Genomic DNA, 26,588 nt, shown 5'->3' with positions numbered 1-26,588 from the left:
CGCCGCCAGATTACATAACGGGCCCACGCGCGCTCTCGCGAGGTTTCCACCGCCCCCCTCCTCGCTCCACGTCAGAGGGAACCGGGCGGAGCGGCCAACATGGCGGAACGCAGGAGACACAAGAAGCGGATCCAGGTAGGAAAGGCGAGCCCCCCGCTCCCACCCGGGGCAAGGGGCTTCGGGGCGCTCGGCAGGAGACGCGGCGAGGGGAGCCCCCCGGGAGGGCGAGGCCGGCTGGGGCGCCCCCGCGCGAGGCGCCGTTGTGAGGGGGCCTGAGGGGGGGCGGCGGCGGCGACGGCGGAGCGAGGCGGCCGAGGAGGGGCCGCGGCGGAAGGCGAGAGGCGCCGCGCTCGGGGTCCCCGAGGCCGCCCCGCCGGGCCTGCGCCGGCCTCCCGCGCCCCCCGCGGCCTGGCCTCGCGCGCTCGTTACCCCCAAGTCGCGGCCGCGGGACGCAGGGTGGGAGGAGGTGGGGCCCACGGACCCGCGGCGCCGGCGCTTTGTGCGCGGGCGGGACGTGTCTGCTGCCGGCGGGGCCCGCGCGGCGCTCGGCCTCCAGACGTGCAGCGGCGCCCGCGGCGCGGCGGAGACACACGGCGGCGGGGTCGCGCCCTGCAGCCCGCCCCGCCGCCCGCGCTCGTCACCTGTGCGTTACTCCCCCGTAGCTCCGTCGTCCTGCCTTTGGGCCAAGCGGGCTAAACCGCGCGGAACGCTTAGACCTGCGATGGTGTCTCCTAGCCGTCGCCTCAGCCCAACCTGCCGGAAGCCTCCCGTGTCGTCGCAGACCCACACGACGTGACTTGTCGATGCTGCCCATCCCCGTGGCACTTCACCGCTGTTTGCTCGTGTCCCGGTGCTTAGAACGACTAGTTTTTCCTATGCGATGTTTTATTCCTCCGTTTAAAATTACATATATAGATACATCTAGATATAGGTATACATCTGTTTTTTGGTCACTTAATTGGGCCTTATCACAGGTGATTTGAGCCATGCACGTTAACATCCTCCACTAAACTATGAAGTACTGGGGGGAAAGGGATGCCAGTGACCAGTAAACTTGGAATTTTTGGAATCGGGCAGAAATAGAGAAGTAGTTCCCAACCGAGTACAGAAGAGATACAGAGAGAGACAAATTGCCCCAAGTTCCAGCAGGTCATCGGACTAGGGTTTAAGGTTATTATGGAACATCTTTCTTTCCTTCTTTCCTTCTTTCCTTCCTTCTTTCCTTCTTTCCTTTTTCATTTCTTTCTCAAACTATTCCTAAGTTTCAGAATTTGGTGTTATTGGTTGGGTATGGATATATAATACTTTGATCAGAGTTTGTATTGAAGTTGTTGGTCAAATTTGTAAAGTAACACAGATAGCACATGCTATGCCCTTGAATACACATTATTTGTACAATTTCAGCTTTTCTTTGCCATTGGTTATAAAGGTGATCCTTATTCACTTTTGAATAGCTGCCCCCCCCCCTCTTTTTTTTTTTCTTCAATTTTGATCTTCTGTTAAATAGTAAGGTACATTAAGAAGCCATGTAGTAGTGGCAGGGAGCTAAAACTTGAGCCAGGCTTGCCTGTTTGTACCCTGGTTTCACTAATTATTAGTTGTGTAACTTTGGGCACGTTACTTAACTTTTTACCTCAATTTACAAATTAGAAGAAAGGATATGTACCTCACCAAAGGTTTGTAAGGTTGTTGTGAAAAATAGATGAGTCAGGGATTTGTTATTAAAGGTTGTAGAAGTTATTAAAAGAGTATTCAGCATATCACTCCTTCCTTTTCCTGTACCCAAAAGGAGGAAGGATCTAGGATAATTTGGGTTTTTTTGTTAACCATTCTGATATGCTGAAAAAAGATTAACAGCTATCTGTTCAGTGAATAAACCATTAAGTTGTAAGCTCCATAAAGTATACCTATTTACCTGATATTGTTTGAGGATCAGATAAATATGTGAGAATCTGATTGACATATTGCTAAAAGAAAACATATTACATTTTTTTTTTCCCATTCTGGAAGTTTATACATGGCTGTGCTAAAATGTTGTGGACCTCTTAGGAATGCTACTTAGAGTACCACTACACAGTGCTAACAAACCAGTAAAAATGTAAAATATAACATCCTTGGGTTCCCCCCCCCCCCCCCCCGGCCAATGAGAAACTATAATATTGGCATCGCTTTAGACAAAAAGATCAAATGTAGTGAAAGTTCATAGTTGAAGTTACAGAAAAGATTCTATTGTAAGACTTTGGGGCAAAAAGTTCTGTAATATCAACTCAGTTTCCTGTTGTTACTTGATGCTTCATGTTTTAAAAAAGATTTTTATGTCTAATAGATTCAAGTGACCTTGAATTGTAATTTGTACATTGGGGGAAATGATTGATACAATTTCAGGGTCTGGAAAATTAGCTAATTATTTTTTTTTTTCTAGGGTTATGAAATTTCAGATTTTGATATCCCGTCAAAGTTAGAAGGAAGGGGACTATTTTACCACATTTTCTTAGATTCATTTTACTGATCACTGAAAACTGGAAGTGAGCCACATGTTTACTAACATTATAATAGGAAACCTTAATGATGGAGATTCTCAAAGGAGAGTAATGTCAATCCAAATTAATGGACAATTTGAAAATAAATAACTTTAAGATTTAAGAAATTAATTTTGTAGGTTTTTAAGAATATGCAATATGTGCTTGTTGGTTAATAAAGTGCTTACTGGTTTGGAATCTTGGTATCATGAAATCTTAGAGTTGAGAAGGATTTTCAGATTGTAGAATTTGTGTGGAATCCCTTTGCACAAAGGGAGTTCTTATGTAAAAAAGCAGAACGATGGGCCCAAACAAAGCCCTATCACCTCAGTACCCCACTACCATCTTGCCATACCTCATGGTCCTTTAGGCTATTTTTAGGACCTACATCTAAAAGTTTACTAGGCATAAAACTTATTGATAGATCACTGTCATTTTATAGATAAACTGAGGTTCAGTGAGGTTATATGACTTGACCCAGGGTCACTCATCAGGGTAGTAAAACCAGATTTAGACCAAGTCTTCTAATTCCCAGTTGAGTGTTCTTTCCACCTCCCCAGGGATAAAATAAAAATAAATTGTTCTGAAATATTTTAATTCTGAAATTTTTATATTAAATTGTATAACATAAAAATTTAGCATGACTGCTAAAGAGAGAAACATCCCATTTAGCATTCTGCTTATGTGTATTTAGTTGAGTTTTGGGACATTTAAATGGCTTACTGATTCTTAAAACTTTTATAATCTTCATCTCAGTTAATTTTATTGCACCCATCTGTCTCCTTGGCAATAAAACCCTGACATATCATGGGCCTACATGCTTAATTTCAGAAAAGGGAAAGAAAGAGAAAGTTTGTGACTGTACAGTCTGAGACCTTCTGAATAAAAGGAACCCAGAAAGCTAGTCCTTAGTCTGAAAACTCCTCTAGAAGCTTTATGGAAGACCTGCAATAGAAATGAAACAGTTGGGTATTTACAGAAGGGCACTGTCATAGTCAAGAATCAAGAGATTCTTGAAAAACTTTATTAGTAATATGCTGTGACTTTAAGCAAATGATTTCTCTAAGGTCCCTTCCAACTTTCAGGTTTTACTCTGTTAATGTATTTGCATTTCACAAGTATTTTATACTGCTTGTGTGAAGATACAAATGGATAATTTGTGAACTAATCTTCTTCTCTTTTGCTTATTTCACTTGACCAGTCAACCAAGCTTATTTCTACTGAATATAGCAATTTTTAAAATTTTATAAGGTTGAAGACTGGCTTATTGACTCTTGATCTATTATTTATTCCAAAAAGGTTATTGTTAAGTACTGACTGAAATAATATTATAGTTAAAAATGGTAACTCCTATTTCATTATATTTATGTCTGATCTATTCTAAAGTAAAAATAGTATTTAAGTAATTTAGAAAGAATATTATAACCAAACTTCAACTTACATATTTTTGGATTGTGAATTGTGACAGCCAGCATTTTGGTATTTGGGTGCAAAGATGGTAGTCCACCTGTTGGCTCTTTGCTTTCTCTAAGACGTCTGAGCTCACTCATTGAGCTATGAAGTTCTCTTCATTTGAGCTCACTTCTCTTTATTAGTGGTTGATGCTATTCCCAAAGGGCCTTCACTTTTTGTTAGAAAGGTTTCTAGAAACGTTATGAAAATATTCTGAAGATTTGTTCACATCAAAAGGGAACAAAGGAAGGAAGTACTATAGTCTAATGTATAAACAGGATGAGGGTAAGACTCGCTAGGCTGCAGCAGGGGACCAGTGAGAGTAAAGACTCGATGGCAAGATCTTCTATCTAACCAGCTTCCCATGGTCATGTTCTCTTGGTAGTCTTCTATAGCAATCTTTCTTTTTGTCTTCAAAGCCCTAGCAGATAGCACAAATTCTATACTTTTCACTTAAAGACATTCTACAGTATGTATAATTAATATGTGGTTTATTGTACATTTCATAATTCACAAAAGAAAATAGAAACTTATGAAGGATCTGAACTTGAAGAAGAAGCAAGGAAGGTTATCAGTTCTGTTATACCCATATCTTGATAGAATTCACTACTTTTCTAGTCAATTTCAAAGGAAGTTGTTGATACTTTAAGAAAGTATCAATGGATAAGTAACTGTATCTACTTGAGACAGATTATCCAAGTCCATGTTTTCTGGATCTCTTTTGTTCAGTTGTTACTTAGTAGTACCTTACCAAGGAGGGAAAAGGAATAAAAATAAATTGAGTCTATCTTGAGGTTGTTGGAAGAATTTGAACTTGAAGTTGATTGTTAAAATGAAATTTAAAAATGTTGTTGATTCATGTAGTATCAGATACCCTACTGTATAATAATGGAATGGATTTTTTTTATTTCTTGTGTGTCCTTATATCAGATTTTACATGTGATACCTCTGTCAATCATTGGATTAGTACATTTATACCTCTGTTTATTTTTTTTTTATACCTCTGTTTAATATATAATTTAATTGATTGCTGATAGAGACTTGCACACCTAAAGTTGATATGCTTGGAAAATACGTATGATATGATTCTGAAAAATAACAGTTGCTATTTTGGATAGAGTATAGGTATTATGGCTTACAAATTTTGTTATTAACTGAAACACTCAAAGGTATTCTAGGGTATACACTCAGGAAGTATGTATTTGAATGATTTATGTTTATTTAGATTTATCTCCCAGGTCATTTTCAGTCAGGCATATCCCAGTAACAATTTATCAGTTAATCACATAAAAACCTTAAATTGACAACAGATGTATCAAATGAAAAAAAAAAGTGTATGTGGTTGGGATTATAAAATAGAATTGGTTTCTATAAGACAATAGTATTGCATTATTTTCAGCTATTTATAATATTACTTTTGTGGTGTACCACGAATATATAGGATATTATTTACTAATAGATGAGCCTCCTAGAAATGCATTGTATTATATAAGCATAATTAAATACTATCATGTAATGTATGATGCTAACATATTAACATATTTTGGTGTGATTTCAAAAATTGAAATCTAGATTTTCACCTTTTAGTTTGTCAGAAAATATACTTTGTGGCTAAGCCCCAAATCATTATGAACCTTGTAGATGTTAGTGAATTTGGAGTGTTTTCTTAATTTTGTTAATAGTATTAATTTTGAATTTGTAATTTTTTAAAGACTTTATTTCTCTATGATACATATTTTTATATAAAATTAAAGGCTTTTTAATGCACACAAATAATTGGGTTTTACTGTAGTATTCATTGGGATTGAATGGTTTGGGCTTTTAACTTCTACTGCCACACATAAGCCACAGAAGGTACTAGCAGAGTGTAAGAATCATTTTTTTTTAAGATTTATTTATTTATTTATTCATGAGAGAGAGAGAGAGAGAGAGAGAGAGAGAGAGAGAGAGAGGCAGAGGGAGAAGCAGGCTCCATGCAGGGAGCCTGACGTGGGACTCGATCCTGGGACTCCAGGATCAGGCCCTGGGCCAAAGGCAGGCGCTAAATCGCTGAGCCACCCAGGGATCCCCAGAGTGTAAGAATCATACAATGTTGATTGAGCAGTTGGAAGTCGAGGAGTTGAAAGATGCAGAGAAAAAGAAAAAAAGAAAAATGCAGAGGAAGAAATGTGAGAAGTAGCTACCAGGTGATTTAACAACTAAAGCACAGGCTTTCACTTCATCCAACAGATTGCTCCTGACAGGATAAAATTGAAGTTGGAAGGTTGGTTTGTTAATTGTTCCTCATTTTCATCAAACATAACTGAATTCGGACTTATCTAAAATTTGTGGGAAAACTGACAAAGACATCATTTCGGGTAGATTATTTTTTCTATTTTGTGTTACTAGAATGTGTCGTCTAAAACATAATTGTCTTTAATAGCATTAATTGTTTTCAGCATCCTAGATTCTTGCCAAATAATTCTTTACTAATATTTGGAACTTCATTCAATTAAGAAAGACACCTTCCTGAAATCATTCACATTTAGATTATACATTGCTGGAAATAATGTTTGAGGTCTCTAGATATCATGCTTAAACGTGAAGTTAAAGACAGTACTTTTGGGATCCCTGGGTGGCGCAGCGGTTTGGTGCCTGCCTTTGGCCCAGGGCGTGATCCTGGAGACCCAGGATCGAATCCCACGTCGGGCTCCCGGTGCATGGAGCCTGCTTCTCCCTCTGCCTATGTCTCTGCCTCTCTCTCTCTCTCTCTCTCTCTCTCTCTCTCTGTGACTATCATAAATTAAAAAAAAATAAAGACAGTACTTTTATTCCAGCTTATAGCGATGACAACTTATAAAAGTGTGTGTGTATGATGTGTACAAATGTAGACTGCCTTCATTTTCTTCAGTAAAGGGGTGGAGAGAATAAGTACACAGGAGGAATTGTCAAAGGAGTAGTTCAGAATGTAAGGAAATAAAAAGATAATAGGGAATGATAAACAAGAGAGTAATAGAAAATTTGGAGAAAAAAATTAAAAAAAAAAATTTGGAGAAAGGAATGGAAGAAAGAGAACAGGGAAGAATTAAAGCAGCCTTTCCAAACTTTTTGTGTACTTCCATTAATGAGTTAAGTTAGATTATAACATCTTATTGCATTTTTATTTTTGCTTCATCCCCACTAGGGAAGAAAAGAAGAAAAACAAGGTGAGAAAAGAGTCAAATAGTAGTTCTTGCAGCTTCCACACTGGGAGAGCTCTCTTTGGTTAATTTGAGAATTCCTCCTACGGTCTTTTGTCCATTGTTCAGGGATCATAGCTTTGGCTTTTATTTAACATTTATTTATAGCACCTGTTTCTACTTACTTTGACATTTGGGCACTCACTATTGGCAGCCTCTTAATCTTTTAAATTATTACTTTGTGGCTTATAAAAAGAGATCAGGCGAGAGTGAAGGTGAGCTAGTACAAAGTAGTTACCATACTGGAAAAACATCTCAAAATAAATGCCTTGTAGCTGAGGCAAAGAGGCTGGGTTTGGCCCTATCAACTTGTATTTGAAAAACACGTAGTTTTAAAAAAAAAAGATTGGGGCAGCCCGGGTGGCCCAGCGGTTTAGCGCCACCTGCAGTCCAGGGCGTGACGCTGGAGACCCCGGGGTCGAGGCCCACATTGGGCTCCCTGCATGGAGCCTGCTTCTCCCTCTGCCTGTGTGTCTGCCTCTCTCTGTGTGTCTCTCATGAATAAATAAATAAAATCTTAAAAAAAAAAAAAGATTGGCAGAACACATCTGTAAATTCAGTGCATGAATTTGTGAAGTAAAATGATTACATTAAATTAATGTTCTTACTTTGCAGGAAGTTGGTGAACCATCTAAAGAAGAGAAGGCTGTAGCCAAGTATCTTCGATTTAACTGTCCAACAAAGTCTACCAATATGATGGGGCACCGAGTTGATTATTTCATTGGTAGGATTATATCAGTAAAATTATATTAGTGTACATATTCTATGAAGATAACTAAATTTCAGATATGTAGATATCTTAAAAGTGCTTTCCAAGTATGCTTGATGAAGCTAGATGATGGGCATATGGCGACTGATTATCCTGTTCTTTTATGATTTGAAATGTCAATAGGAAAAGATCAAAGGGGATGCCTGGGTGGCTCAGTCAGTTAAGCATCGGACTCTTGATTTTGGCTCAGGTCATGATCTCAGGGTTGTGAGATCAAGCCTGGCATTGGCTCTGGGCTGGGCATGGAGCCTGCTTAACATTCTCTCCCTCTGCCCCTCTCCTGCTCTCTCCCTCTTTAAAAAAAAATAATAAAGTGCTTTGTAATAACATTCGTTGCAATTTTTAAAAATAAGATTTGTTTTCAGTATTAATACTACCTTTTGTTCAGTTAGTATATGTACTTGAAAATAATCTTTTTGTACAACTCTGGAGTAGAATTCAGTGTAAAACAAGTCTTTTCGATCCAATGTAGAAGCTTTGGTTCTTCACGTAATCCAAAGAACCTCATTATAAGCTAATGTTATCTATAATATAGCCCCATAACTATTAAGTGGTTGAGTTTGCCTGTCTCATTGATTAAGATTGAATTGCCATTCTAAAGAAGAAATTTCTTTATCTTCCCTTTCTTTAGTGTAACAATGAATGATTTTGATGTTCATTAAAAGTAAAAAATGCTATTCTCTTCAGTTCTAGTGTATTTAGCTTCTTCCGGTGGTTGTAGTAGATTGTTGACAGAGCTTATTTCTCAGTAAAAGTAAAGTTTGATGACAGAATTTCTGTTATTGTGGGGAGGAAGATTTTTGGTTCATTTATCCTACATTTAATTGTGATTATTTGATAAGAGTGATACTTATATTTATTTTAAATGTTTTTGTTTAGAACATTTTCCCATAACATATATTGCTTTAGTTAATATTTTTTAATGTCAGTTACTTCCCAGCATTACTTTAAAAAGACCCTTATTGCTATGTTTCACAAATTGAGGTTTTGAGGAACTGTTTATTTATCACGATCATGTCCAACTCAATTTCTTCTGGATTTGATTTGATTTTATGATGCCAGAATGTTGATTTTGTCTTATAAATTATTAGATAGACATAAATTCCCATGTATACTAAGTTTAAAATGACAAATTTCTTCTTTAGCTTCAAAAGCAGTGGATTGCCTTTTGGATTCAAAGTGGGCAAAGGCCAAGAAAGGAGAGGAAGCTTTATTTACAACAAGGGAGTCTGTGGTTGACTACTGCAACAGGTAGTGTTTATTTTTTAGTGATGGATAATATAATATAAATAGTAATTTCAGAATACTGGCCAAAGTCCGGAACTCCTTACCCATTTTTATTATTAAATATAGTAATATTACAGCATAGCTCAAACAGAGCTTTTATATGCAACCTGGATTTTTTTAGTACCTCTGTAAATGCATTTATTTGGTGTTAGACATGATATTTTTACAATTTTAATTTGTGTTCTGTTATATTTGTACATATGCCAGAATGACTAAACTGAAAGTCCAGCAGGAAAAATCATATGCCAGTGCCAAAAGTAACCAAAAAATTCTTTCCTTTGTGGGGCAAATGGCTAGGAAGTCTTTTCCAGAACTTTGGCAGGGGTTCCTGGTAGACCTGTTATCCCTGGGTGGGTTGGTTGGTTTGTGGCCCACATGAAGTTATTGGTCAGGTACTCTTTTATTATTTTGTTTAGTAATTGCATATATATTCCTTGTAAAATCATGGCAACTACAACATCTGCCTTTTCTTGATTCCATGGTGAAGTAGAGAGAGTTCAGTAACATGTCCATGTTTTTCATAATGAGTACTTTTGATGGTGAATGGTATACAAAACCACTTTCCTCTTGGAAATAAGTATACTGGTTTTTCTTTTAATATTTTTCTCTTGGTTTACTACTTACGCATATTAAGATGTTAATAAACCAAATTTTGTTTTTGTGACTGAAGCTTATAATCAGTAGGAATTTAACATTTCAGAATATTTTATATCCTTGGTAGGGAGATACACATAGTATTTACTAATGTATTCTTTAATGGTATTTAAAGTATCAGCCAGATGAGACCCATCTAAAAACCACTGTTTCACAAACTGGTTTTAAAACTGTGAAGTTTAAGAATTATCAGATATTTCTTAAAATTCTTAGTTGCCAAAAACTAGAGTCACTATTGGACCTTTCAAAAACAGTGAACATTTCTCTTTTGGGGCAGGAGTGAGTGGTGTAGCTGGTGGTTTTTTTCTGCAGCCGTTTATGTAGAACTCCAAAGTGCAAATTTCCCTGTCTCAAAATAGACTTACTTTGTACATGTGATGTGAAAATTAAGAGATGCTATACATGCAAAAACAGATGTTAGGTAATTTACCCAAGATCACACAGTTAGTAAGTGATAGAGCCAGAATTCTAAATCCAACACTCAAATTCCATGGTCCATGCTTTTAACCATTGTAGTGTACTACCTCCTCCAATGAAATGAGGATGCATTTAATGAAGCAAAAATTAAGGTGAAGGATTCATCTGCCAATACAATTGAGTATTAAATCTGTGAACCCAGATAGAACAGCCAGTATTAATCCACATCTTTTGTGGAGCTTTGATGCCATGTTCTATGAAAAGTCCTTAAGACCTAAACTCACTCTTCACTGTTCATGTTATTCCTATTTATGCCTATTTATTTGTGTCCTTTCTGCACTAAAATAGAGAAGCATGACTACCTAAATTCTTCAGAGCCATATCTGATAACAAGCATGACCAGCCCTTATGGATTCTAGCCTGACTACAAACAAAACCATGAAGGGACATTTGTCTAGTCTCATTTTATAAAGCTGATAAGTGACTTGAGGGAGTCTGAAGGAAAAAAGAAAACAGGCAAGTGCTGGATGATGCACAAACACCCTTTTCTAATATGCTCTGTGCCTCTTAATGGCCTGATTTGTGTATGAACCTTTGCTCTAGCACCATTCTAACTCCATGTGACTTTGCATCTCCAACCCACTAGTCCAACAATGTCATTCTTACTCTCATTCATATACCACACTCATTCTCTCTTCTGGTCTTGATCTTAACCTGCCATTTTCCCCAGATGGTTTTTTCTGTATCCTATCTCTCTCATTATAAGTATCCTTCAAGTTCCATCTCTACCATGTAGTATTCCACAGGCCCTCTGGTCCATTAATCTTTGTATCTAAGGTTCTACAGCATTTATAAAGTTAGTGTCATACAGTTTAGCCCTTAACTATTTTAGAATTGTTGCAGATGAGTCAGTTTCTTAAATTTCTTGCCAGCTATATCTGAAGGCAGTTATAGGACTTTTTTCTACTTTCTTGTAACTCCAGAGCAGTTAGCACACTGTGGGCATTTAATAAAGCTTCACCATTGCCACATAGGTGAAAGTCTTAAACACATGTCTGGCTTCAATAAGTGTTTGTTAAACCTGAAAAAAAAAAAGTAAGAGGTGAGGAAAAATAGAAGTAATTTAATACCTTTTACAAGCTGCTTTTAACAACCCATTTGTATATTCAACAAACATTTATCAAATATCTGTTGTATTCCAGGCCCCAAGAATACAAAGATGACTATGACTTGGTCCCCATCTCCAAAGTACACATTCTAGCCTCTTAGAGAAGATTCGTGACTAATTATAGTGCATTGCATTCTGTAAGGAGGACAGGGATGAGGAAACTTCAAGAATGGCTTTACAGGGAAAATGTTTAATCAAATTTTGAGACATAAATAGGTGATTACCCAGGATACAATGGGAGAAAGGACAGTCAATCCTGGCAAAGGAGACAGAACATACTGGGAGAAGGAAGTAGTTCTGTGAAAATGTAAGAGAGCTTTTGTGTGAGTGATTTGTACTATATGATGTGTTAAGTAAATGGAGGCACTGATTTTATTACAATGTAAATGTCATCTCACTTTTGTCACCGTAGAGTGAGTTGTAGTAGGCATTGTCTAAAGACCTATCAAGGAGTAAATCAATAATTTTACTTATTACTGAATAGATTAATGCTATAATGGGATAATATGGAACCAAAATGTGTATGTATATTCCATAACTATTACATGAAATTGAAGGTTTTGCTATAGCAGTAACAATGGCTACCTTGGAGTACATATATTCCATGTACCATGCTATAAACAGTCTACATGCTTCCCATTTAGTCCTAGAAACTCCTGTGAGATAGATAACTCCATTTTAGAAATTTTAGTAAAATTAAGTAATTTACCCAAACCCACACAGTAAAAGTGGTAGATGTGGTATTTGAACTCATGTAACTGAATGTGGACTATTCAACATCAGTTTGATTTTTTAAGAGTCTGCAGTTAACCCTTGAACAACATGAGGGTTAAGGGGTATCAGTCTCCACACAGTCAAAAATCCATATTTTTAACTCCCCCAAGACTTAACTACTAATAGCCCACCTTTGACCGGAAGCCTTACTGATAACACAAACAGTTGATTAATACATTATTCTGTATGTTATATGTGTTATATGCTATATTCTTACAATAAAGGAAGTTAGAGGAAAGAAAGTGTTATTAAGGAAATCATGGGAAAGGGAAATGCAGTTACAGTGCATACTGTATCTGTCAGAAAAGAAACCACGGGTAAATGGACCCGTTTGGTCAAGCCTGTGCTGTTTAAGGGTCAACTGCACATGGGTGTTGGATGTTAACAGTAGAATCCTCAGAGCATTTCAAACAGTTTTGCAATTTTATGCCATATAGATCTTCTGAACAAGGAGAAGGCCAAATGAGAAGACCTAGAAGTTAGTTTTGTGGAGATGTTCACAGGATAGACCTTTTGGGGCAGCAGAATGAAGCCTGGCCAGACCGTTGAAAACATAGATACCTCAGAGGGCACAGTATAATGACCAGAAATAAGTGGTTACTGGGCAGGAAGAAAGCGTCTAGGTAACAAGTGGTAGGACGTGCTGGAGCAGGTATTAGTGGAGGTAGGAAGGTAGAGTAGTCAGTAGGCACAGATGGTGGCAGTAAGACCTAGCTTGTATGTTGTGTTTCCATGGTTTTACATTCTCAAGGAAGGAGTGAAGGAACAAATCAAGAACTCTGAAATTGGAACATAAGATTTGAATGGATGGCTTTTAGGTAACAACGGTAAGGGCAACCCAGTTTCTTGAGTAGGATTATGAGGTTAGAAAGGAACTACCACCTAAATTTACTTAATTTTGGGTCTTCTCATTCTTCTGAAAGTAAGAAGCACACAATAGTAGCTATCCTTTCGCAGCTGCTGGCCTCTGCTTGGCCATTCCCAAGCATGCCTGCCTCTGAAATGCCACCTCTCATCAACTCAACACCTCCCAGGTCCCCTTGTATATCAGCCGTTGGCTTTGTTCAGAGGCTTTGTCGTAGAAGCCCAATTCTCCCTTGTTTAACGGGAAATTCAATTTTTGTTTAAAAAAAAAATGGGTCTTCTAAGCTCATCGGATGAAGAAATGAATAAAGCAAAGATCTCCTAAGTGAGTTTATAGTCTAGTGAAGGAGGCAGGCAGACATAAATTGTATTTTAAGTTAGAAGATAAATGCTATGGATAGGATAACAGGAAATAGGAGGGAGAGTGGGGGATGGGTTCATAATTTTAAACAGGATAGGTCTAGTTGTGAAGGTAATATTTGAGGAAAGACTTGAAGGAAGTAAGAGAATATTAAGACAGCTGAAGACATGATTTAGATCAAATTATGGGCACATTTTTAAACTATTGTATTAATCTCCTCTTTTTTATGTTTGCTCTTGAATTTGAGACTTTAAATAAGACAGTATCTTGATTTACTCATGAATTTGGAGAAAAGTTTCATAAGGATAATCTTATATCTAGTTATGTAGTTGAAAAATAAAAATTAGGTTGACAAACTTCTATATAATCAAATTGGCAGTACAGTTTTTTTTGTTAGAGGTAGAGTTGACTATTTTTCCATCTATTAACCAGTTGTAATTTCTTTTGTGAGTTGTCAGTGTAGTTTTCGCTCATTTTATTTGAGTTTGGTGTTTTTTTTTTCTTTTCAGTCTGTATCTGTATAATTGATAAGGCATGTAATGTCATACCATTTTTTACATAGGCTTTTAAAGAAGCAGTTTTTCCACCGGGCACTAAAAGTAATGAAGATGAAGTATGATAAAGACATAAAAAAAGAAAAAGAGAAAGGAAAGGCCGAAAGTGGAAAAGAAGAAGATAAAAAGAGCAGGAAAGAAAATCTAAAGGATGAAAAGACGAAAAAGGAGAAAGAAAAAAAAAAAGATGGGGAAAAGGAAGAGCCTAAAAAGGTGATTTTAACTAAATTTAAGTAAAAATTAAAAAAAAATATTATGTACACATGATCACTAGCATATGAACACTTCTGAAATGCTATGCAACAACCACTTAAGATAATGATATTAGGGTTCTTATAAATACCATGGTTGAGGATTTTTATTTCTGTGTCTCAAATAGTGAAACTTCTTTTGACTAGGAGTATGTCACTGGGTTTTTTTGTTTTTGTTTTTGTTTTTTTGCTTTTCCTAAGTGTTTTTTTCTTCTAACTTGTGTTTTAATAGGAGGAAACTCCAGGAACTCCCAAAAAGAAGGAAACTAAGAAAAAATTCAAACTTGAGCCACATGATGATCAAGTTTTTCTGGATGGAAATGAGGTGAGAATATGTAGCTTATAAATAGAAATCCAGTTTTCTATAGGAGTTTTTCAAATTATCTTTGATAACTTTACTAAGAAAAGAAGTACTTTTGGTAAATCTGACCATATAGATACTACTCTTTTAAAAAATCAGTAATTTCTGTTAATTTAGAGTTACAATAAATGTATAAGAAAATTAGAATTAGGTTTAGCTATCTATGATAGTGATAGGAAATCTGAAATGACGGTGGCTTAAAATCGATCCTTTTTTATCTCTCAATAAAATCTGAAGTTAAGTACTACAGATATGGCAGATCCATGGTGAAGCTGTTTGAAGCAATTAGTAAAGGTTATCTTATGATCCAAAATGACTGCCAGCCTTATATCTGCATCCAAAGGAAGAAAGGAGAATAAAGGACATGCCTTCTCTTTAGGGACATCTTCCAGGAAGCTAGCAATTGTATTTCTGTGTGGATTTTAGGGGCCAAAACCTAGTCACATGACCGTGTCTACCTGCAGTAAGGACTTAGAAATTTGCTTTTTATACTGGTAGTCATTTGCCCAGCTGAAATGTAGTATTTCCTTTACTATCAAAGAAAAAAGAGTAGGATGGTTAATGGAAGATACCTACAGATTTCTGCCTCTTATAGTCAGGCATACTACTTTAGGAGCCTAAAATTTTCAGTGTTACTTAGTGCTTTACTCAAGGAAATGGTTTGGTTTTTTGTTTTGTTTTTTATTTTTTTGTAATGGGAGATTTGTGTAATGATAGCCTTTCATGAAGACTGCTTAGTCATTTCACCAATACAAAAACATTAGGTATATACTAGCCATTGAATTCTTGTGGATTTCAAGACCTATTTCTTCTGCTATACCTAATACAGAAGTAGCATATATAAAATAGTGGTTCCTAGAGCTGTGAGTTTGAAACTCTGGGAAGGCTTTTCAGAAAATATGTGCTCTTGACTCATTCCAGACATACTTGCATAAGAATCTGTAGTATTGAATCTGTGTGTGTGTGTGTGTGTGTGTGTGTGTGTGGTATAACGTGCCCCAGGGTGATTCTGATGTGAACCCCTGGTTAAGAACCACTATAATGAAGACCACAGATCTTCCCTACTGTGAAAGCTCAGATATCTTCAGTTAAACATCAAGCATTAGCTATATGCAAAGACATTTTTATAGGTGCTGGGAATGGCATGATAAATAAGGTAAATTCTTTTCTTGGTAGTGCTTTATCGTCTAGCAAAGATACAAGCTTTTAAACATTAGTGTATCACAATGTGGTGAGTGTTATGATATGAGAACATCAATTAAGAATAGTAAATTACAACAAGACAGGATAAGGAGGGTCTGGAGACCTTGAACACTTGAGCTGAGCTTTGAAGGATGACAGGCAGATTATCAGGTGCACTGGGAAGGAGTTAAAGATCTGTTAGGTGAAAGAAACAGCCCGAGCAAAAGCAAGGGTGCTTGCATTCTTGAAAAGACTACATTTTATTCTGTAGAAAGCAACATACTTTCAAACTTTTAAAGGTGGGAAATGCCTTTAAAAACTTGGTTTTTAGAATGCTAACTGGCAGAAATGAGGTCTGTGGATCTGATTTCCAGGGGAAATGTGCAGTTAAAAAAGGAATGGAATCCCCAGTGTTAGAAATAGAACCAAATCAAAAAGACAATAACAAAGAGTTTTGGTCAAAATAAAATCAGGAAATGGAAGAGTACTAATATTTATAGAAACTAAGATAAAACAAAAAATAGGAGTTTTAGATAGTGATTGAGCAGAGTTCTGATTATTCTGAATGAAGTAAACTTCTCTCGTGTAAAGATCATTCAAGCTTTAAAGTAGTGGTTCCTGACTTAGGGGCTACAGACCCTCCACCACAGAGTAGGCATGTAATCCTTGCAGGTAGTCGTAGAACCTTTATGTTCACTAAGCATGATCTTCATTAATGCTTCTTTGCAATCCATTGCTGGGAAGGAACAAGGCAGAGTTGATTGCTACTGAATCTGTAATAGGACCTGGCTAGATCTGTCTTAACTCTGCTTTTAGCACAGACTGCTTCTGCTTATACCAGTGGGCACCATTACATTAGGGACAAAAAGTTGTACAACTGCTGGTCTTTGGTTTTGAAAATAAGTAATGGTTTGCACACATGAACAAATTATTAAATTCATTTAAGTATGGGGAATTTATTCAATGTATTACAGAATATATAGTTTTGAAAATAATTTTCTAGCTAAAGGAATACCCAAAGAAACCCTACTACTGAAGGAAAAATCTTTGGAATTTGTTTACCTTAGAAAGTCATTCTTACATGTCAAGAGATTGAAAGCAACTGTTGTAGAGGATTTAGAATTAAGCTTAACTTTCTAATGTAACGTTAAGCACTGAGGTTTCTTGATTTTTCTAGGTATTTGTGTGGATCTATGACCCAGTTCACTTTAAAACATTTGTCATGGGATTAATTCTTGGTAAGTACAATCTCTAAAATTTAGAAAGGAAAATAAAAATACAAAGGCCATAAAAAATATTTAACGTAAAATATTTATTTTATTTTATTTATTTTTTTTTTTTTTTTTTTTTTTTTTTTTTTTTTTTTTTTTTTAATGATAGTCACAGAGAGAGAGAGAGGCAGAGACACAGGCAGAGGGAGAAGCAGGCTCCATGCACCGGGAGCCCGATGTGGGATTCGATCCCGGGTCTCCAAGATCGCGCCCTGGGCCAAAGGCAGGCGCCAAACCGCTGCGCCACCCAGGGATCCCCTAAAATATTTATTTTAAAAGAGGTGTACTTTAAAGTCAGAAGATAAATGATAAGCTGAGAAAAATATTTACAAGACATTAAAGTAAAAACTAAGAGATTAACAATTAGAGGTTTTCTAATTACCATTAGAAAAATGGTGAAGGTAGCCCACAGATAAATACAGTGGTCAATAATCGTGAACAAAACTTAATCACACATAATAAATATATATTAAAGCAGCCATGATCAAGAGGATTACAAAGTTTGATAGTACCAAGTCTTAGTAAAGGTCCAACACTTAGGAAAAACCAATACTCTCCAACAAGTGATGGTGTGTCCATTGTTTTAGTTTTTATGGAGATCAGTTCCACGATGTCTTTCAATTTTTTTTTTTTAAAGATTTTATTTATTTATTCATGAAAGAAACGGAGAGAGAGAGAGGCAGAGACATAGGCAGAGGGAGAAGCAGGCTCCATGCAGGAAGCCCGACGTGGGACTCGATCCCGGGTCTCCAGGATCACATCTTGGGCTGAAGGTGGCGCTAAACCGCTGAGCCACCTGGGCTGCCCCTCTTTCAAATTTTAAATGCATACACACTAATGTGGCTGTTTTACATCTAGGAATTTATCCCATGACTGTTATTAACACAGTTACATAAAGTATCTATTAAAAAATGTTCATTGACACATTATTCTAATCAAAGTCCCTCAGACTATAGGGTAATTACCAAGTATCTTTTAAATTTTAAATGTCTATACCTTTGACGAACGATTATGCATCAAGGTAATTTATCCTGTGAACTTATCCTATTTATACTACCCTGATCAAGTTGCACAAATGTACAGTACTTTGGTATTGTACAAACAATTCAAGTTCCTGGATAGGAGAATAGTGAAATAAATCAGCACAATTGCACACAGCACATTAGAATATCATGCAGTTTTTAAGAATTAGGATGTACTGATGGAAAAATATCTAAAATAAATTAAATGAAAAAATTATAAATGTAAGAAGAATATAAGCTCATTTTTGTAGAAAACATATTCTGTGTAGCTAGTTTTAATTATATATAGGCAGCCTTTGGCAGTACAAATTAGAAACATAGTAGGGCAGCCCGGGTGGCTCAACAGTTTAGCGCCGCCTTCAGCGCAGGGTGTGATCCTGGAGACCCAGGATGGAGTCCTACGTCGGGATCCCTGCAAGAAGCCTGCTTCTCTCTCTGCCTGTGTCTCTGCCCCTCTCTCTCTCTCTCATTCTGTGTCTCTCAAGAATGAATAAATCTTAAAAAAAAAAAAGAAAAAGAGAGAGGCATAATAGTAACCTCTGGTGAGTAGATCAATAATTGGATGAAGACTTCTCTTTATACTTTTGGGTTGGTTTTCTTACCACATGTATTCCTCCTGTAAGTTCAGGGTGGGAGTGTGGGGAGGTGGGGTATTTTAACAAGAAGAAAAAAATAGCAGTTAAATAACTCAGTTAAATCCTCCCCCAAATTGCTAATAGCTGTTGATCATTTACTATGTACTAGTCACTTGGCTAAATATTTTACAAGCATATTTCATTTCATCCTCAAAACAACCTTTAAAAAAGGAAGAAGCACATATTAAATATAAGGTAACTTAGTGTTGTTATTTGGTGATTGTTTTTTTTAGGCTTCCCTATTCAGTAGGCAGATATATTTAAAAAATAAGATGGACATTGCTTGAAAACAGCAATTGATCATTTAAGGAGCTAACAATTCTACATTTTTAGACACTTTTTTCTAATTATATGTAATTTGTACTAGAGAAATCCTAGCCAAAGAGCAATAGTTAAAATGTTAAACTATGTGAAATGACTGACAATTTACCATTTTTTACCTATAAAAATGGCAATTTGTATGTTTCAGTGTGTTTATGTTTCAGTGTTGTCGCCTAGGAAAATATTCACTGGTGTTGCAACCAAGCTACTTAAAATTTTCATCTAAAAGTTAAGTATGTAACTTTGTCATTTTTCTTTCTAGTGATTGCAGTGATAGCAGCCACCCTCTTCCCTCTTTGGCCAGCAGAAATGAGAGTAGGTGTTTATTACCTCAGTGTGGGTGCAGGCTGTTTTGTAGCCAGCATTCTTCTCCTTGCTGTTGGTAAGTATTGTTATTAGTAAATTTGACCTTAGTAGGGTAGATACCAAGCAGTTTGGACTATAATCTGGATGGAGCTTTAAGTAAAATGTAATAGCAAAACTAATTAATGTAGGCACATCAAGAAATATATGGGCTTCCTTTTGGGATCATATCCCAAAACTGACTCAGGCTTGAAGTAGAATATGTACCTGATTCGATTCGGTCTGTTGTGAAGAAAAAATATTTCAAGTGTCTTAATCTGCATGTAGATAAAGACGTTAATATTTTTACAGTGGTTAATCATTTATGAGATGTAATACTTTTAGTAAAACATTTTTATATATTGACTTAAGGCAAATGAAACATATTACATATTTAAAATATATGGGTATACTCAATAAACGATTCTAAACAATTGATTTGCCATTTTGGGAAAAATTTTGCACCCATGTACCAAAATAAATTCTAGATGTATTAAGGGGTTTTAAAATGGTTTTCAGGGCAGCCCAGGTGGCTCAGCGGTTTAGCGCCACCTTCAGCCCAGGGTGTGATCCTGGAGACCCAGGATCAAGTCCCATATCAGGCTCCCTGCATGGAGCCTGCTTCTCCTTCTGTCTGTGTCTCTGCCTCTGTGTGTGTGTGTGTGTGTCTCTCATGAATAGATAAATAAAATATTAAAATGGTTTTCAGGGGATCTCTGGGTGGCTCAGCAGTTTAGCACCTGTGTTCGGCCCAGAGCTGATCCTGGGGTCCCGGGATCAAGTCCCACATCCAGCTTCCTGAATGGAGCCTACTTCTCCCTCTGCCTATGTTTCTGCCTCTCTCCCTGTGTCTCTTATGAATAAATAAATCTTTTAAAAAAATAAAAATAAAATGGTTTTCAAAGATTAAACAAGAAAATATAAGTAATTTTTTTTTACACTTCTAGATGATTTTATTTTTATAGCTTGACGAAACAATATAAAAATAACTCCAGGTGAAGAAATTAAAAACAAATGATTAATAAATACATGAAAAATTCTCACTAATAAGATAATAAAATTAAGATAATGTATCTTTTTTGCCTATTTAATTAAGACTTTTTTTTAAGATTTTATTTATTCACAAGAGACAGAGAGAGAGAGAGGCAGAGACATAGGCAGAGGGAGAAGCAGGCTCCCTGCAGGGAGCCTGATGCAGGTCTCCATCCCAGGACCCAGGATCACACCCTGAGCCAAAGGCAGATGCTCAACCACTGAGCCACCAAGGTGCCCTAGGAAGACTTTTTTTTGAAATGGAAATACCCAATGCCAGGGGCATTTGACTAGAAGGAATGCACCTAAATATAAATAGTAAGGATAGTTGTGAATAATTTTAATGTGGTTCTTTTTACTTGTTTGTATTTTTTACAATGAGTATGTTACTTACTGTGAAAAAAACCAACAAATATTATTTTATTTAAAATCCTAGTATTTAAAGATTTTCCCATATAGGGTGGGCAGGTCTGATGTCACTTTTACTTTGAGAAAGAAATGGGAATTTTTCTCAGCTTATCTAAAGCTGTATATTAATTTTTAAACGTATGTTTAAAATGTTTAAAATTAACAATAATCCTTTGATCCATCTAGAGTTTATATTGATATATAGTACTAAGTTCCAAGTACTTTCCCCAAATGACAAATCCACCTTTCTACCAAGACATAAGAGTACTTCCCGTACAAAAAGAAAAAACAACATCACATTATTGACCTAACATCTGTTGTTAGAGGATGTACTTTAAGATTATCCAAGCTGAGTACATGTTATTGTGAGGTTCTGTGCTAATAGATTCTTATATTTTAAAGCATTACTTTGCTGTCCTTAAGGAGTTTTCCTCTACATGTCCATTTACCTTGGACATCAGATGTCCTGAGTTAGTGCCACCATCCCTGGACCCAGTGGCTCATATAGTATTCTCATTCAGTCTCTCATGTTTATGGGCCTTCCCTTTTTCTCTGTGATTTCTGTGTAAAACTCTCTTCACCCACCTTTCATATTTTTCCTCTAGCTTAGTCACCTTGAGAAAATCCCCTGATGCTTCTGCATGTAACACAGCACATGTGTAGGCCAAGAAATTATATCTAAGATTGTGAAACAGCTAAGTAGTGGTAGTATACGACCTGCATCAAGAATGTGAAGCTATAAACTTTGATCTGACATTATATAGAATCAAATTGGTATCTTCTGGCTCTCAAATCCCTGAAAGTTTAAAAGCTCTTTGAAAAATTTCAATGAAAAAAAAACATTTCAATGAAGATTTAACTCTACTGAGTAGAATTAACCCACTTTTATTTAAACCAGCATTCACAATAATTTATGATTATTATATCATTTTGTTCTTTACACTACCATTTTTCCAGTAGTGTTTTCTATCATTTTCCATTTTAAATATACTATGAACTTAAGTATGCATTGTGGATTAGATAATCTTGTGAATTAAACCAGAAAACAGACCCATTTTCTGTTAGAGAAAACAATTCCAAGTATACTTTCAAATGGTTTTCATCCATAGCCCACTTATAAACTGGATATTTATTTTATATTATCTTGTGAAGTATTATATGTTGGTCAAAATTATATTTGGTGCTCCTTCGAATATGTATTAAGACCTTTGGCAGTTTTCTAAATGTGTGCTTTTTAGTATAAGAACAGGATGACAATAAATACACAGTGTTTTTCCCACAATTCTTCTTGTTTGCCCCTGATAATCTAATGCTACATACAAGAAAAACTGTAAAATCTGTTAGAATTCTGCTCTGCCCAGTTTTTATATGTGGAGAATTTAAGTTTTATTTGTGACATTTCTGTATTGCTTTTTCTTGGATTAGAGTCAAGTTTTCCAGTTATGGGCCATCTGTCTTACGACCCTACAATGTCTATCATAGTATCATAATTTTACTTGGAGAAGAAAATGTGCAGCCTCCCTAAAAGACATTCATTATTTCTTATTAGTGGAATTTATTCTTAAATCATAATTTCAAACATATTTGCCTTTTCTGTTTGTACCTCAAAAGATATTAATGTGTACAGACTTTCAGAATATTTATGTTCTTTGTGAACATAGCAGTTACTACTTCATAAAAGCCAAGGCAGCTATAACCATTTCCTTTTATTTATCCAAAGCAGAGTAATGGAGGAGGCACAGATGGCTGAGCTTTTTTCAGACCTAATATGAAAGTGGTGATATAATTGTAAAGAAAATGGAAAGCAAAACAACCCAAAACCTGTCATAATTGTTTGTCCATAACATTCACATAACCATTATGACCTTCAAAAAAAAAAAAAAAAAAGGAAAATCACACAGCCCTATGTAACTGCTAAATTAAGAGAAAACTATATGAAATACTGGGGTTTGTGCTTGTGATAACTTATTACTATAAACTTTAAAATTCTCAAATTCTTTAACCACCGTTTTGAGTTTGAATTTTGAGAGTAACTCAAGCCCTATCTGTTTAAGCAATTTGGCTTTCATTAGCACAGAATTACTTCCTAGTATTAGGAGGAGAGGAATGGTATTTAAATAAGCAGAAATTATGTAATTAATAAAATTGTAGCTAGGAAAATATTCTTTTACTGTACAGAAGTATGTAATTTTATTTAGAAGACTTATTGTTCAGGCAGAGAAGGCACATGCCTTGGACCCATGACATATTTAGGGCCCTATAGAAATGCATTTCCATTTCTTTTAAAATCAGAAGTGTAATATATACACACATGTATATAATAATGAACCTATGCAGGATTATATTGGTATTTATAATATCAGTAGGGCCATAAAGAGTATGATTTTTAATATTTTATGGAGGAATTGCCTCATATAGGCAAAAGAGCCTAGAGTCCAGGAAAGTCATGATGCAGCTTTGCTTTTTTCCTTTTAAGGGCTCTTAAGATACCCTTCATCACTTACTACATTTATTTCCTTTTTCTTATACCATGGTCTTGTGCACAAACGTCCAACTGATGGCTATGCTTATTGATCTACAACATACATAGCAAAGTGTGCCGTCAGGATCAGAGCAGAATGCTCTGCACCAGGAATACTGTGGTTGCTTCTAAACTAGCCAGGATTTAATTGTTTATATTTAAGGTACATGGAATGTGAAATAATAAACTCTGAATGTTTTTTTAGTTTTTTATTAACAAATATTCCCTGCTATCTGAGTCAGTGCTTGAATTATTCAATTAGAGACATTTTTCTCCTACAGCTCGTTGCATTCTGTTTCTCATCATTTGGCTCATAACTGGAGGAAGGCACCACTTTTGGTTCTTGCCAAATCTGACTGCCGACGTGGGCTTCATTGACTCCTTCAGGCCTCTGTACACACATGAATATAAAGGACCAAAAGCAGACTTAAAGAAAGACGAGAAATCTGAAACCAAAAAGCAGCAGAAGTCCGACAGTGAGGAAAAGTCAGACAGTGAGAAAAAGGAAGATGAGGAGGGAAAAGTAGGACCAGGGAATCATGGAACAGAAGGCTCAGGTGGAGAACGGCATTCAGACACAGACAGTGACAGGAGGGAAGATGACCGATCCCAACACAGTAGTGGAAATGGGAATGATTTTGAAATGATCACAAAAGAGGAACTGGAACAGCAAACAGATGGGGATTGTGAAGAGGAGGAAGAAGAAGACAATGATGGAGAAACAACTAAATCTTCACATGAAAAATCATAATCTGACTAATTTGGGACTAAATGAGTGCAAGAGGTTGGATTTTCTATGTTGGCTGATCATCCTAATGTACACGTGACATTTGTAGCATTCTTTAAATCCATTTGCTGAAATGTATTTGACATCTAAGCAGTTATATTCAGTCCTTCATTTCATAGAATACTATTATTGGTACAGTCTAAAGCCATTTATAAGTTGTATCTATTTGATAATTTTACAATAAGTAGGTCTTACTCATTTTGATAGTTATCAAAGATGCATTTTCCACAATGATATTTAGATTAATGGCATTTTTGATAGTTGTATGGCTTTTTACTGTTAGATTAATCAAAATAACTGAAAGGGATAAGAGAGAAACACCAACATTTCAGATTATGCATAGTTATGTAGCCATTTCACAGTTTCTTTAAAATGAAATGCTTAAACTCCTTGTTCTCAGTAGTTCAGCTTTGGTTGATTATAAAAGTATACCAGGAAATTTCTAAGATTCTGAGTTAGCAGGGTTCAAAAGCATTTTATGGAAACAAGCCAACTAGTAATGCAGCAACACTTTTAGTTTAGCTACAAATTCTCCTTTTCCAACTTAGGAAATCCAAACTGATTTGTACATCTGACTCAGAGAAAGATAGTCACCTCCAACAGAGAAAGCAAAACAGCATTGGTTGGAAGGCGATGGCTCTTCTTCCCATTTCCTTGTCGTGAAAAATGTATTCTGTACATAATTTACAAATAAACATTTTATTTTAATTGTTACTTATTATTTAGACATTTTCTCGACACTTAAATTTGTAATATTAAGACCATGTAAGGGTAATGTTTTTAGAGAAATGGAAGTTTCAATAACCCACAGAACATCTGTGATCTTTCTACAGCAGCTTCAGTTTTGTGCCAACATTCCATGTATTTGAATATGAGTTTAAAAGATCCTTATTAAATAAGAGCAGACTTAAAGTAGCTGTTTGTACGCCTTAATGTTCATTCTGATTAATCTTAAATCTCTCCATTCAGAAAGGAGGTACTATATTATCAGGCCAGGAGGCACTGCTATGAAAGATAATTTACTGTTCTAAAATATCAATTTAAAATAAAGAACATAAGAGAACCATTGGACTCTAATTGCTTTAAACTAGTTTTGCAGTTTGATTTTATGTCTTGCATACCTTAGTTACAAATCTTTCAGAAAAATCTTGTGTTTACTTATGAGCATAATCTCATTCCTTGGACTTACACTCTTATCAAATGGTAATGAATTTTAAATTATTTTCCTTCAGTCATGGAGCATTTTGCTTTGTAGTTGAAAAAGGTGTTGTGGGTAGGTCTTTAATTTTCTTTAGGCTGTTTCCCATCTAGTGTTTGACTACAGATGTTAAATTTTTCTAATTGTGGAAAAAAAAAAGACATTTTCTGTATACTGACACCTTTTATTAAACGTGGCTTGACTGCTTCTTTATAGTATTCCTTGTAAGTGGACAGAAATATGGCTATTTGATGTTAATGCAACTCTGTTAAGGCTGCAAACAGTCATTTTAAAAGTTTCCTCCTAGCAAATGTTTGTTGATTTAAGTGCCTGGGTGTTTTCCCCTCTCATTTTCAGAGCTCTACTGCTTCCTTCCACAGTAAGAGTCTGCATAATTATAGCTTCCGAGCTTCCTAATCACCAATAGCACTAATACCTATTTCGGGGTATGGTAATGGTACCAAAAGTGTTTTTTCAAAAATAAAAAATGACTAAACTTTTACTACTACGATAATACCCAGGCACTCAATATTTATCCTAAAGCTCTTTATAATATATGTAGTACGTCTAGTCTTAAAGACATTTATTTGGAGCATGGCAAACAAGTCAGCTTCTCATTGATGTTGTGGATTCTTACAGAATGTTAGTACCAATTTTTATAAATATTTGGTGGTCCCTGGGGGAAAATATCATTCTTACTATGGTTAGAAAGTGAGTTAGAAATTTCAGCTCAGTGTCTTCTACTCTTCGAGGTTGTATACTTTAAACAACTATAAAAGTCAAAAGGCTGCCACTGTTCTACGCCTGAGAAGAATAGCTGGCTGTCTTTGTTGGCTAACGTTAAATATTCTTATGCCAGAGCATGGAGGAATTGTTTACATTAGTCAATGGAATGGTGGTTTTTTTTTAAAGGAACTTCAAATTTGCTATGCTACTGTAAGTAGAAGCATGAAGCTTTTGGATAATGTAGGATTCATTGTGGAGTAGGTGTAAATTGGCCTAACTAAGGATTGGATTAACCAGCTGAGTCCAGATAATAAGAATAAAGCATATGTAATTGTTCTTAAAGTCAATGTATTAAATAATTTTTTCACTTTTCCCTCCCACTAATTTCCTTACTTTCCCAACTATATGACCTTCTAGACAACTTTAATTGAAATAATTTGGATTTAGTCAAATACTATTCAGAAACTAATAAATTTTAATGTAACACATCAAAA

General features: G+C 36.0%; 1 protein-coding gene across 1 annotated transcript; it reads left to right on the top strand.

Moving 5' to 3' along the window:
* On the top strand, window positions 1–26,588 carry SEC62 (SEC62 homolog, preprotein translocation factor). The gene is made up of 8 exons (XM_041731766.1): window positions 1–135; window positions 7,805–7,913; window positions 9,104–9,209; window positions 14,046–14,250; window positions 14,521–14,613; window positions 17,009–17,069; window positions 19,343–19,462; window positions 23,665–26,588. The coding sequence occupies exons 1-8, from the start codon at window positions 100–102 to the stop codon at window positions 24,132–24,134; spliced, it is 1,200 nt and encodes a 399-aa protein (XP_041587700.1). The 5' UTR covers window positions 1–99; the 3' UTR covers window positions 24,135–26,588.

The sequence above is a fragment of the Vulpes lagopus genome, chromosome 17, assembly GCF_018345385.1.
Source record: "Vulpes lagopus strain Blue_001 chromosome 17, ASM1834538v1, whole genome shotgun sequence".
Taxonomy (NCBI): Eukaryota; Metazoa; Chordata; class Mammalia; order Carnivora; family Canidae; genus Vulpes; species Vulpes lagopus.
Note: the sequence above shows the minus strand (reverse complement) of the source record. Positions and strands in the feature narration are given on the sequence as shown.